The sequence below is a fragment of the Vanessa atalanta genome, chromosome 11, assembly GCF_905147765.1.
Source record: "Vanessa atalanta chromosome 11, ilVanAtal1.2, whole genome shotgun sequence".
Taxonomy (NCBI): Eukaryota; Metazoa; Arthropoda; class Insecta; order Lepidoptera; family Nymphalidae; genus Vanessa; species Vanessa atalanta.
In genome coordinates, this window is record NC_061881.1 from 9597049 (window position 1) to 9612177 (window position 15129).

The window sequence follows — 15129 nt, forward strand, 5'->3', positions numbered from 1 at the left end:
AGATGGCATTACTTGTACACGCTTGTGTTTACATTATCCCAAATGTTCATATATAAATGTATGCTGATCAGTTCAAGTTCAATAAATACATACCTACGTACCTTCATACCTACCAACCTTTAACAATGAATGGATTTATTGCACTCTATAGTATCTAGTTCTCCGTCGGTCGTTCTGCTACTCCTTACAAATAATTTAAAAGAAATTCCCAACACTATTAACATGCTATGTGACCTTGGATGAATTTCTGAAACATTTATTTCCAATTTTTTGTGATTCTGACCAGCTATACTCTCGGATTCCCTTCGTAAGATTCAATTAATGTTGAAAAATATACTTCCTTACGAGCATTGATTTTTTTTTTGATTTTCTATCTTAAATGAATAAAAAAAAATTATATTCGTATTTTCCTCGAGTAAAGTGATAATAGATGATTATAATGAGCTTAAAGTCCATTATACGGCTAAAAGTGGTATTAAAGGGCAATGGATTGTAAAGAAAAGTAAAATTCAATGTCGCGTTAAATCCAAGCCTGTATAGCCAATCACGTATCAACCCATGCGGGTCAGAGGTCGCTCATACTTAATCGGATAATCCGTTTCGTAGACAATCTTACATCCACCCAATCTAGATTGACCCGCCATTTCCCCTTGCTTCGAAAAACTGAAGGCCGATCCATGAACTTCAGCCTGTTTTACGGCTCAAAGTTAAATGGAAGAGCTTTATCAGGTCGTAAATTTGCGGGTATCTAGCTAACGTCAAGCCGTCTAAGGCCCTTACAAAAATTTCATAGATAAATATCGTATATTTTAGGTCAGTGGTAAACTGTTTGTTATTTTTTATGTGACGTTTCGGGGTTTAGTGAAATTAATAGCTTGTCTGGAGCCCCTTTAAGGTCATCCTTTGTCGAAGTTTTGTTTTTATTACGTTCAATTTGGGCTTGTATTAAGAGTAACATCTAAAACTATCGTTAATCTCGTAAATTTATTCTTGTGTAATGTAATGAGATCATAAATGATTAAATTGAAACGAAATAATTTAACACTCTTGTCTAGTCGCACGTTTATTACCGAAATTTTGTGATATTTTGGAATTCCTTTTATTTGTACATAAACATACATTTGTTTATTTTTCCAACATCAAAGTATATGACGTTATCTATTCAGCTTTATTTTTTTATGTCTGTGACATTACACTAACCTCAATAATTCTACACTTGATAAAAAAGAGTGCTGTTAAACTTTAATTAAGAATTAATTCACCACTGGTAAACTGCTATTGGCTTTATCAGTTCTTCTACCTCTATTACAGGAAACGATTGCCTAGTATAAACTGATTTTAAAATTGAAACTTTATTTAAAAAGATTGAAACTTGAATGTTGTCCGATAATAATTTTTAGAAAATATTTCAATGTATAAAATAATTCCTAACGAATTTTCTTTGATAGACACAGCCGAGTTCAATTTTCCGAAAAACATATCACAGCTAAATAGTATCGTAATACACGACCGGTGATTCCTTGAAAAATCGTAATTTAATACTTTTAAATTTACACACCATACTCATAACAAGTAAAATGAAAACTTACTTAGATTTTTAAATTTACATTTTAATCCATTTATTTAACTGAGAAGCTTTATATTTATTTATTGTTATCAAAGTAAAAACTGCCACGCGTTCAGAAAAGAAAATACGCTTACCAGAGGAAAACGGGTAAAAGAAAATCACCTGAATTTCTTTTGTCCATTTTAGTAACTGGTTACTATTTACAATGTTGATTAGGTCGTACCATCCAACGGTACTTAGAATTGTTGTGATCATGTTTAAAAGGTAAGTTAGCCAATGTAACTATATACAGAGGACATAACATTTAAGTTCCCACTTTGGTGGATTGGTCAACATTTCCTCAGTGCCAATTCCTAATGGGCGGTAGAGAAGATCAGGTGGTCCATTTGCCAGTCCGCCTATCTATATCCTTAAAAAAAAATAATAATAGTCTGATCGTTGAATTCCCAAAGAATTTACTAGTTGCATTTATGCGTGATAGCAGTAAATGCACTTTGATAATTAATGACTAACAACTCTAGTTGATTATTATTATTAATTGTCCAACAATCCGAAGCCTATTCTGAAATAAAGCAGGAACATAAATTTTACAACAATAATTACCGCCTCCCTTTGCAGTATTTTATCATTGAGTAAGATTTATAGTCGAAGATAAATTGTGCTTTTCACGAGATTGCGATTAAAGATAAATTAGCTTAAGAAGTATTAAATAAAATTCTTTTCGGTACTTTTTCAATTCGTTGAATTTATAATCTACTCAAGTGGATTTTTTTTTCTATGATGATAGATATCAGAGTCATATACCTATCTCCGTAACACGAGATTCTTAATAGATAAATCAATATCGCTGCTAATGGTGGCTCAGAATGGTTGCCGGAAAAATCGGTCACGAGAATAATAACCTGTTCAAAAATATTAGCCAAAATAAAACTTATTGATAAACAAATAAATTTCAACGTAGGTCGTTAAAAAAACTTTTTGGTGAATAAAAAATAAATCCTCAAACTAGCACTCACAGCTTAATTTAAACTGAACTAGGTCACAAATGTTCGCACGCTTTGACAGCTGTGTTCGCCAACTTTAATACTGACGCAAAAACAAATACAACATATAACTCTTGGAGTTCTGGACTTGTGGCAATATGTCTTTAATATAAAAAGCAATTTAAATAATAATAAAATATTATGGTAAGTAATTTTAACCATGAGATTTTTATACTATAGGTAATTTTGGACTTAATTGCAAAATTTTAATTTACTTAGAATGTCTTGTATTTTTTGATGCGATTTATACCGTGTAAAAAAAGGAGTTTTTTGATGGTATACAGATACGTACGGTCAATGTGGCACCTGATGGTAAATGATCATCACTGGATATTGGCCTCGTATGAAATTTTAACCATTTCTTACATAACCAATAACTTTGATAATTGTTATGTGATATGTTATGTCCCTTGAACCTGTAGTTACTCACCCTTCAAACTGGAACACGATAATACTACCGTTACGATAACATTACCGTTTGGCAGTAAAATATATGATAAGTAGGTAGTATCTGCCTAGCATAAGGCACTACAAAGTGAAGGAAGATAAATCCTATCCTATTCGTAAATTTATAAAACAAAAAAAAAACTTGAGCATTATCGGCGTTCCTTACCAGGCAAAGTTAGGACGTACACAAAACGCTGTTTGTAAATATGCATGATGGAAGTAAAACTAATAATTAATACATTTACATACAGATATACATACATAAATACTACAAACACTTCACAAAGTTCATCATACATCTTTACTGGGACAAGGTAGTCGTTTGTATGATAAGATTTCCAGATATTTTCAAATATTATCATATTTAAATCTACGGTGCGATTGCGTATGGATTCACTTCGTATCTCATTCGTGAAATGTTGACAACCGACTTACGGCTATACGTCATTTTAATACGTGTCTTCTATACACTACTATATAGCCTGTATTGCATATAACATTCTTACATTTAATTCTCGTGTTCTAGGGCGAGTTTCGAGTCTGTTCTTACAGAACTCTACTGATACAGAAATGTTTGAATGATAAAAAGCAAGAGGTCGCAGTTGTTAGAATAGAAGTCATACCAATTAAATTGTGTATATTCGGTTATCTTTCTATTTTTTTCTTTAATTTTTCGCCTATAGCATATTTTCCTAGAGTGCCTTTTTAAATATAGAATAGAATTTATTTAAACCAATATAATATAACAGAAAGGATTCAATGAATCGAAATACAGAAAGGAATTGAACACAGGGTCATTACTTATCATTACTGAACAAGTGCGGTTGACGTCGTTAGCGCCGACCACTTTTGTAATTTGCCAACTAAAAGGGTCCACAATTTATGTTCCACCTGTCTTTACCAGTTGAGGGCCGACCCTATTTGAGTCCATATGGGACTGCCCTAACTGTTAACACCTTTGTCAGTTTATATAAGGGTGCTTTAGGAAAGGGTCCAGCTTTTGTACCGTGGTTTTCCTTTCACATTAGAGAAATTGAAGGAAATTTTATATTTTCTCTTATATAATTCGCTTCGTTGGTCTAATGATAGGGATGTGGGCTATGCTCTACGTACGCTTTGACCGCTCCTGTTGATTAGATTTTTTTATGTGTCTAGACGGTTTTATACGATACAAGCATGCATGTTATTCAATGGGTGTTGTGTTATTATTGCTTATATAATATCTCATATCGTTTGTTTTAATTAATATATATAGTAAGTTTGATAATTTAATTTAAAATATTATTGTACTTTGATTTACAAATAACTTAAAGTAATGTAACTCAACAATTCCAACATTTTCTTTCTCAAACTGTGGATACATAAGTGACAGAATGTCATCCGAAACATGAAGGTTACCTCAAGATGTTTTCTATTAACGCCGTTGAGTTTAATAATTATAAATACAATGGTAAAACTTACGTGCATAAGTTTTCGTAAATTTAATTTAATCCGAGTTTGAACTCGCAATTCGGTTAAAGTTCACGTATTCAAGTCACTAGGCTATTTTGGCACATTTTCATTCACCAATAGAAAAGAGTGTTCCTTTCAAGGTAGATTCAATAATTATATAGGAAGAAATTGTATTATATATTCACATTATACGAATCAACATGAATACCTCAACAGTGTTAAGACCGCATAGTGATGTAATCGCTGGTTCAATCCTGACCTCTTACAACATTCTCACACTTACTCTACGCACAAGCCTTACGTTCTTGAAAGAGAAAAAAGAAAAGTATTTAATACGTATATCTGATAAAATTACTTGAATATTTTACTTATACTTATAAATATATATTATTAAAACACATTTATTCATTAAAAACAATAAAACCGAATGAAACATTAAATTCGTTTCTGTAACGGTCAAATAAAAAACATCAAGAAGAGCCATTGGCCCACTTAAAATCTCATTTGAAAAAAGGTTCATGCAAATATTTCTAAATTGTCCTTTTTATATACTAAATTAAAATTTTGTTTTTTGTATTATAATCTAAACAAGAGTTTATCTTTATTTTTTTAATATGTGACTGTTATTATCAGCCTTTTCACAATTCTTTACTTTTGTCATAATAGACAATTTTTGTTGGTGGTAGGGTTTTTTTTTTCTTTTTTTTATGTCAAAAGGTGGCAAACGAGCAGGAGGCTCACCTGATGGAAAGTGACTACTACCGCCCATGGACATCTGCAACACCGGGGGGCTTGCAGGTGCGTTGCCGGCCTTTCAGGAAAGAGTACGCTCTTTTCTTGAAGGTTCCGCCGGCGAAAGCTGGTTCCACAGAGTGGTTGTGCGAGGTAGAAAATGTCTTAAAAATCGCGCTGTTGTGGATTTTCGGACATCTAGGTGCATACCCTATCTTGGTATATTTTACCGCCAAACAGTAGTACTCAGAATGTGTTCCGGCTCGAAGGGTGTGTGAGCCAGTATACATACAAGGGTATACAAGGGACATAACATCTTTGTTCCGACTGTTAGTGGCGCATTGGCGATGTAAGGAATGATTAACATTCTTTACAGCGCCATCGTCTATGGACGGTGGTGACCACTTACCATCAGGTTGCCCATATGCTGGTCCACCAACGAGTACCATAAAAAGACCAATTCTTCAGAGATAAGTCCAACTCATTTAAATATATCTGTTTAGCAATATCGTTTACCAAGAAGGTCCTAGTTAGTTGGGAAATATGCACAGTTTCATTTCCACGACGCAACTTTCTAAGTAACATTGATGATTTCGGTCTTGTGATATTCTAAATCCGGTGTGACAGTATGATACCCTGAACACTATGCTCCGTTAATCCTTTGCGAACTTCTAAAACGGATCTCTACTGAGGTTAAAAACCATCTATTAAGCCGTATATAATAAAATTAAAGTCTCATTAGAAACAACATCATAAATTTTTTGAATCATCACCTCTTCTATAATTACTTCTATATCTTTGTTCGCCTAAAGCCATTTCCATTGTACCTTTGTTCTATGATCCGATACTCTATCTGTATTCCGTTAGAATGAACTAACAATTCAAATTAGACAAGGACACAATAGATTCGTTCAGAAACAAACGCTAACGTACTCCATTGTTCAATAGTTGCAAACTATGTTTCCAATAAAGGTGTGAATTATCTCATCTGTATTCAAGGTGAATTTAATATAGCTTAGGGTTTACGAAAAGTTATGGTTAATCTATACATACGATGATAAGGGTAGATATTATTTACAAGAACAAGGTATATAGCAATGTTCTCCAAGATATGAGAGATCATCAGCTACTTTTCGGCTTCATTCGGCCAATATTTTTGAGCAAATAGCAATTTTCGTTCGCCCACATCTTGTTCTTCTGCTAAATAAATATATGTTCTATATTGTTTAAGCAACGATATGTTTAACTCGGTGATAGGACTTTGAACAAGCTCGTCTGAGCAGGTACCACCAATAGATCACTTAATCTAACGCTATCAGCACTACTTAGTATTATTGTGTTGCGGTTTGAAAGTGGAGTAAGCCAGTGTAATTACGGGCACAAATACTTCTTGGTTTCCAACGTTGGTATTGGCGAGTGATGGAAGGTATAATTTCTTACAGTGCTAATCATTACCGTGGTGACCATCAGGCCCATTTGTCGCAGTTATTTACCAATATTTATAGATTAATCGTTGCAGGTTTCGTTTGTAAAATTGCATATTATTTTAATTGCAAAATGATATCTCGTTTAGTAAAATTAATAAGGAATAATTAAATTACAATAAGAAACCTTAAATGTTAGGCCCATTATTATTAAATAGCTAAATATCTTAAAGTAAATCCTTACCACTTTACAATCTTAGTTTATCTCCTTATAAAATAAATCTTATTACCGATTTTATAATGTCGAATTCGGAATGAAAATATTTGTTATTCGAATAAACTCTACAAGTAATTAAGAAATATCGCGCAAACTCGAAACTCACAACTATACATGAGAAGTACAATGAATAATAATATATTTTAATATTACCTCAAAATTAGTGTTGCTTAGCAACCCTCTTATCAATTTTATGAACTTTCAAACTATAAATATACATTAAGTACAGTTGTTGTCTATTCATAATGAAATATTAAAAAAAAACAGATCTCCTCCTTTTTTATTGAAATGTATTTGGATAAGACATTAAAAATCAACGTTAATAAAAATAATGGATCTATAAAGGCAGCAGAAACACTTGATAAATGTGACAGTTAAAGCGAAACACAGATAAATGACGCATCTGGAAGTGTCGCCAACGTAATTAACAGAGAGCTTCTCTCAAGTTCTTTGTTAGACGTCATCATCATTAACGCTCTGTCAGTAATCTGCACACGATGTAGGTGAGACTAGTGAAACTAGGGATCATTTATAACCTTTCACACAAAAAATAGGTAGAAATTGTTTTCACCAAAATTATTACTATTATTAAAAAAAACTCAATTTTTTTTTCCAAAATATGAATGAAATGTACATAGGAAAACCTCCATATTGTTGACGTAAGTTTACCAATAAAATTCTAAGTTTAATTTAATCTTGTAAAATTACAACTCAACTATGCCTACATTAATGAAGATTTTGTTATTTAGATTTTGTTTAACGGTAATAACAAATGACTCCTTAAAAAGTACTTATCTTAAAGAAAATCAAAATGACTAGATGAGTTAAACAAAACTTTAAAAATAATCTAGTATATGATTCCACAAAAGTAATCAAAGAACATCAGAGACGTCTGGATGTTGAAAGAAGTCACATTGAGATAAACGAAAAGACGCACGTTCCGTTCACATTTTTTATTATCAGATACATTTCTTAAGTCTCAACATACAGGTCACGTACTTTATTTCGCTGAAAAACAATATGAGGTCAGCAAATTGCAAGAGTGTCATCACTGGGAATTAGTTGTTTTGTCTCTCCAAGTTTTATTACTGTTACTTGTATTAAATAATAATGTTTAGAATTTACTCTTGTATTATTTTCTTCTAGTAAATCTAGAAATTCTTGAAACGTTTCATCTGTAATTAGTTTCTTTAAAATAAAATATTTAATAAGTAACTGAGAAATGTTTTCGGTTTTATTAAAACTAATGAAATGAATCCTTTCACCTTTCATCTGATTAGTTCAGTTAGTTCAGGTAGTTAGTAGTATAGTTTAGAAAATCAGAGATGGAGTTGATGATTTTAAGTCTAAAAAAATCATGGGTTTTTCAAAAAAATATTTACGTAGTTTCACGTTCCGATAAGTTGCAGATAATAACAATAACAGTGAGACCTTAGAGTATTAGTGCAAGAAGCTTCATTAACATTATAACACCTCGCCTTATTGCCTCCACTGGTAATAGGAAGACTGGTTCGTTGTTTGCCCAGAGGATCGGAATTGCGATTCAACGAGGAAATTCTGTCATGAATTATACGGTTGTAATTAATATTTGTATATATTTAAGGACTTGATAATAACTCTTATGTAAATAAAGAGACAGACGGCGAGACCAGAGAAAAATATTTTCAGAAAATTAATACTTTCCAAAGACTTAACATCATACACCGTCAGCAGGTCACCAGATATATCAAAGTTATAAACCAGTTTTATGTATCGTAAATACTGCTTCAGCGGATTTTAAGTGCTCCAAGTTTCATGACTCGGGAAACGTTGCTCATGTTTTATTAACAAGTAAATTTCTATAATCTTTGAAGTTTCCTCTCGAGTAATACCTATTAAACTATCCAGACACAAACTTTAAAAACGATAATCATGCCGTAAACCTGGAGAACTGAAGTTGTTTCGAAGCTCTTCGTCTCAAATTTATCATACAGTAATATGCAAAACTATACTTAATGTTACGGTTCGTTTAAAGGTAAAAATGTATAAGCGAATGCAATATGAATAAACTAATAGCTGGTTCTGATTTCAGAAAGTTAAAGTATGAAGACTAAATAGTTGCGTATTAAATTTTTAAAGAATAAAATGTGACTTCATATCAAAAAATCATCAACTTATTTCGTTGATATTATAGTGTGTTCTTAAAAATATGGTTCTCACCTTCAGATTAAACATGTTAGTAAATATTATTTTTATTATTTAAGTACTCGTAAAAACATTTCAATAACCTCACAAGTGCCAGTTCAATGACCTCAATGTATTTTTCTAATTTGGTAAATTCATATTTGTTACAGGCTAAGGCTGACACATTACTATGGTTTGAGAAAATGCTCTGATCGTCACAAGATGGCTGCTATCGTCGTACTGTTGGCGCTTCATTTAGCAGTCGCAGCTGCAGGAAACTGTACCACGTAAGTCTTTCCTTCTACGTTTCTTACGTATGATAATTACAATTTAATGATTTCTTCATTATTAAGTTCTACTCCTGCGTTTTTGTCAAACTTGACAACTTACGTATTATTATATATGAATACATTATATTTATAGCTTTGCTAGCTATATTATATATTGCTAGCTATTTTAGACATTGCTGGCGGTCTTTAAAATTATCCAGCAAAATATACGAATAATGTCCAAAATTATAAAGGTTACAGCTTACTTGGTGGTAGAGTCTCAATGCTCAAGATTGTTGGTGCACTGGTTACGAAAGGAATGGGTATTTTTTTGTTCATCTTTAAATCTCCAGCCATATTTTAAAGCTTATTGCCATTTTTATAAATAATAATAGTCTACGTATAAAAATGTTCAACGGATATCTACAAGTAGAGGTGGGCTAAACAAACATCCCTCGCTCTCAACACACGGCTTTACCAAAATATTATCTTCGCGAGTAATTTATACTCGTAGACGTTAATATTGTTTTTGGCGAGATATGAAAATAATGTTTCCAGTATAGGAAAATGCTTAGTCATTCATCAGAAGATAAAACAAATGAAACTAATCTCTTATCTAAATATATTTAAACATCGCTGAGTAAAAACCTATTCCCACTTAGAGGAATAGTTTCATGTAGTACGATTAGGTAGGCAGATAGGCTTCCTGATGGTAAGTGGTCATTACCGCTCATAAATATTGGTACTGAAAAAATTAGTAACTATTCGTTCCTATATACGTATATTAGGTATTCGATTATATAATAAAATCCTGCAGACATTTTAACTTTATGGATTCATAAATTTAAATCATTTGTAAATAATACACTGGCAAAAAGGTATATTATTCATTACAAGATTATATAGATGATAAAAAAGCGTGGAGCTGATACTTGTTGACTTCCAAGCAGGATGTATTAAAAACATCTACACTATATATACTATTAATATTATAAATGCGAAAGTAACTCTGTCAGTCTGTCTGTCTGTCTCGCTTTCACGCCAAAACTACTGGACCGATTTAAATGAAATTTGGTACACAAATAGTCTAGAGCCTGAGAAAGAACATAGGACTTTTTATTTTGAAAAAGTTCTGTAAAGAGGTGAAAAGGGGGGGTGAAAGTTTGGAAGTTGTTAAAAGTATTGTCATTTTTAGGACTAGAAGCATGAAACTTATATTATAGTCTGTATACTTATAAACTAACATATCTTGACACCCGAATTTTGAAAATTCTACCCCTAAAGGGGTTAAATAAGGGTTGAACGTTTATATGGAAGTCCGTAATTTTTTAATTTAGAAATGCGAAACTTTTCTTTTTGGGATACTGATTAAAAAGGAGTATTTAAGTGTTTCTGCATATTGTACCCCCACGGGGGTGAAATAAGGGTTGAAAGTTTGTATAGAAGTCCGGCATTTTTTAAGATAGACACATTAAACTTTATTCTTGTGATACTGATTAAATATGAGTTAATACATATTTAAGTGTTTTTTGATATTCTAATAAGGGGGTGAAATAAGGGTTGAAAGTTTTTATGGAAGTTAAAAATATGAAACTTTATTTTTGGGATATTAATGAAAAATGATTAAATACGTATTTAAGTGTTTTTAGATATTTTACCTCTAAGGGGTTTAATAGGGGTTGACATTTCTTATATAGATTAGTCTGGAAGTTCGTGACTTTTTAAGTTGGAAGTATGAAATTTTATTTATGTGTTACTTACTAAAAATGAGTAAATACGTATTTAAAATACGTTTCTTGATATTCTACCTCTGAGGGGTTGAAATAAGGATTGAATGTTTATATGAGAGTCAATAATTTTTTATGTAAATAACATGGAAATTTATTTTTGTGACACTGATTAAAAATGAGTAGATAAGTATTTAAACGTTTCTGGATATATTACGCCTAAGGAGGGAAAATAAGTGTAAATGTTTCCCACATTTCCTATATAAGATTGTCGGGAAGACCGTCATTTTGAAGTTAGATGCATGAAACTTAATTTTGGCTATTGATTAAAAATGAGTAGATACGTATTTATGTGTTTCTTGATATTTTATGTCTAAAGGGAAAAATAAGTGTTGACATTTCGTTTACAGGTAAGTCTGGAAGTCTGTCATTTTTGAAGTTAGAAGCTAGAAATTTTATTTTTGGGCTTCCGTTTAAAAAGCGTTTCTGGATATTCTACCCTAAGGGCTGAAATACACACCAACAAAATACAATGAGGTCTTAAATTTACGTAATATAAGTTAATTTGTAAATATATACATATTCTACGCGGGCGCAGCCGCGGGTACAGCTAGTAGGTATATAGTTGTATTTAATTAAGATGACTTTGTATTTTTAAATGTTGAAAAAGAGTAACTACCGAGTTTCTTGCCGGTTCTTCTCGGTAGAATCTGCATTCCAAACTGATGGTAGCTTCACTTTCTTCTTTCTTCACTCATTGCCAACGGAATTCTGCCACATGTATATTCCGCCAACCCGCATTGGAGCAGCGTGGTGGAATATGCTCCAAACCTTCTCCTCAAAGGGAGAGGAGGCCTTTAGCCCAGCAGTGGGAAAATTTACAGGATGCTAATGCTAATGCTATTTTTATCTTAGTAATCAAACGATGATTATGTGTATTCTGGTGAACGTACTCTCCTTTATTTTTACATAAATATTATAGCAGATGATCAAATAAAGGGTTACTTTAATAATAGAATTGATTACGTATTTAATCAATTAGCAAGCAAACAACACAACTAAGATTTTATGAAAGCCGTTTTTTACACAATTTCTTAAATTTTAGTATTCTTGACACCAATTGGATGACATTATTTTTTTAAGTGGATATACTGTAAAGTGTGAAGAATCGATAAGGAAATTTGCAAATTTGGATTTATTTTTGTCTTGTATGAAATCAATATTTCTATACTAATATTATAAATGTGTAAGTAACTCTGTCTGTCTGTCTGTCGCTCATTCACTACCAAACCAATGAACTCCAAGGAAGGACATAGGTTACCTTTTTTGCCTAACACATGAAAACCAACCCCTAAAACACAACTAGTAAGTAAATAAAACAATATGAAACAAAATCAGTACTCGTAATTAAATCAAAATATATAATAGAACACATATATATATTAGATATATATTCAGAGGAAAATTCCATTATTTACAGGTATTGTGTTTTTTTTTTATTGCGATCTTGTTAAAAAACGTTTTAGAGAATATATCCTAAACTTTAATCAAAAGATGAAAAAACTCGCCTTGTCACTAACACGGGTCTAAATAAACAACCCATGCCGAACCCTCGGAAGGGTTGCTAACAATAGAAAAAAGTTATAGGGGCACTTTAGAGACCTTTGAAGCGCTCTCATCTCAGTCGTCAAGTCACTTCAATTAAATAGATGATTTTCTAAAATAAATCGACTTCTTTTCCTCATTCACTTGGAATCCTTTGTTAATTTTGACGATAATTATTTATTTACGTTTCAATTATTCTTATCACTTAATCACCAAAAATTAGAAAAAAAGACATCGAAAAAATAAATCAATTGTTAAATTGTTTAATCTATTAACAACTGTTAGTTCTGTTAACAACTCTTTTGAACGAGATTAACAATGCGTCCCCATATTAAAATATGCCAATAAGTCTACTGGCAATGTAGGAAATATATCATTTCTGACACCATAACGCAAAACAAAAATGTATTTATTTAAAATAGAACATGTCCCCAGTGCTTGTAATAATACGTGTTTAAGTTATATTCATATTCATTAAATTATATTTGTGATACTTCATAAAAATCGATTTCCTATTATATCAATAATAATAACAATGTATTAGTTTTACAACAATAACAACATATCATCGCATTACATTTGAATTAAATCGACTAATACTTATTTCAAATGTTCGATCCATTGTTGATTATAATTTTGTAATTATCGACTTCGTTGAATAGGCTTGTCAATTTATTCTCTGTACGCTCAAATAGATCACAATTAAAGTATTTCGAAATTATATGAATAAATGTTTTCACATCACAATAATTATTGTCACCTGAATATTTTCTATCGGTATATGAATTTTGTTTCAACTAATTATTTCTCTACTCTTTGTAAACTTTCATACAATGGTTTATTTCATAATAATCCATACGAATATTGTTAACACGAAAGTGAGTGTGTTACGATTTCATATCTAAACCAATTAACAGATTTCGATGAAATTTGGAAGTGAGCTTAAACCCCAAGGAAGGAAATCGTTTTTTCCTAAGTCACCCCTTAAGGGTAAATTTGGGGATTTTTTAAATTGATGTAACGAAAAAGAAAATACATTTGTAAAAATATGTCTAATAGTGCAGTCCCTTGTTCCTGTAGTTACACTGGCTCACTCAACCTTCAAACCGGAACACAACAATACTGGGTACTACTGTTTGGGGGTAGAATATCTGATAAGTGAGTGGTACCTACCACCTTGTATGTATTTTAATAAAATTCTATACACATTTAAAACATTAATGGAACCTTCAATATGAATGGTGCATGAAGTCGTACAGACTAATTTGGGTCACAACGACCAAACGAGGATTAGCCAAGTCAAACAGAATAAATGGTCTTACTGTGCACTGTGAACACTGATTCTATAACAGTAGCGAGATTAGTTGCTCATAATAATAATCATATATTATTGATGAATTCGATAAATTCTTCAATTTCCAAGATGTAAATGTCCAAATTGGTAGGTAGGTACAAAGTATTGAAAAAAGTTACGAAAAACTTTTAAATGCCGAAACAGTTCGATGTATCGTTAAGTCCTTGTATCATCCCAAATGATACAGGATATAAATTAATTAATTCAGAGCACGTTTTAAAATATTAAGAAAAAAGTTGTTTATAAATACATAGTTATATATTTATTTAAAAACGACGTAGAAAAAAATTATAGTTTGGTGTGTCAATCATTAACTCAAGAAAAACTTTGAAAAGCGGAAAAGTCAAATCTGACATAATGATAGAAAAGGATACTTCGGGCGTCAAGATCCTGGGATCATTAGCAGTGTCCATCACAAGCGTAATGCTGACTTTAACAAGATATGGAGATAATAGATACTTGTTACGCTGACGTAACCATTTCATTTTTAAGGGGCTGACATTTTTTTCGTTATGTTTTTGTGCTTGAAGTACGGTACGTTACATACGACTTTTTCTCCGAAAATAAACAAATAAATAAAATATATATAATACATTAAGAGACAGCGAAAGGAGCGTCAGAATAAAAATATTGAGTTCTGTATCGTTGCCAAAATAATGCACGTCACTTGATACATACTTTTATGTATAGTTTATATTGAATATAACTACTTTGATTTTAATTTGAGTCAATTAGATATTACCTATTTCCTTAATATATCTAATTTACAGTATTCGAAGTTTCTATCTATTTAAGTTTATTAATTGAATCCACATATTAAAGGTCATTTTTAGTACATATATGCTAAAAAAAATTAAATATTAAATATATTTCAAATATTTTTTAATTACCATTTTCCCCACATGAAGTATGGCATGAAGGGTATGTGCAGTGCATAAGACGAATAGCGCGCTGTACTAAGCCGGAACACCCACTAAAACACCAGAGGTACCCTCTCCTATTCGTCGGTCGTCACGGGATCGCTTTCGCATGCTACCGTAACTTTTATTCTTAATACTTTTTGAATGCT

General features: G+C 31.6%; 1 protein-coding gene across 1 annotated transcript in view; it reads left to right on the plus strand.

The window, feature by feature from the left end:
• The window catches only part of LOC125067301 (C3 and PZP-like alpha-2-macroglobulin domain-containing protein 8), a 229109-nt gene that overhangs the window by 73038 nt on the left and 140942 nt on the right, over positions 1-15129 (plus strand). Inside the window, exon 2 of the mRNA XM_047675818.1 lies at positions 9276-9392. Within this exon, the coding sequence (XP_047531774.1) occupies positions 9328-9392 (65 nt within the window). The 5' untranslated portion in view covers positions 9276-9327. The remainder of the gene's footprint in view (positions 1-9275; positions 9393-15129) is intronic.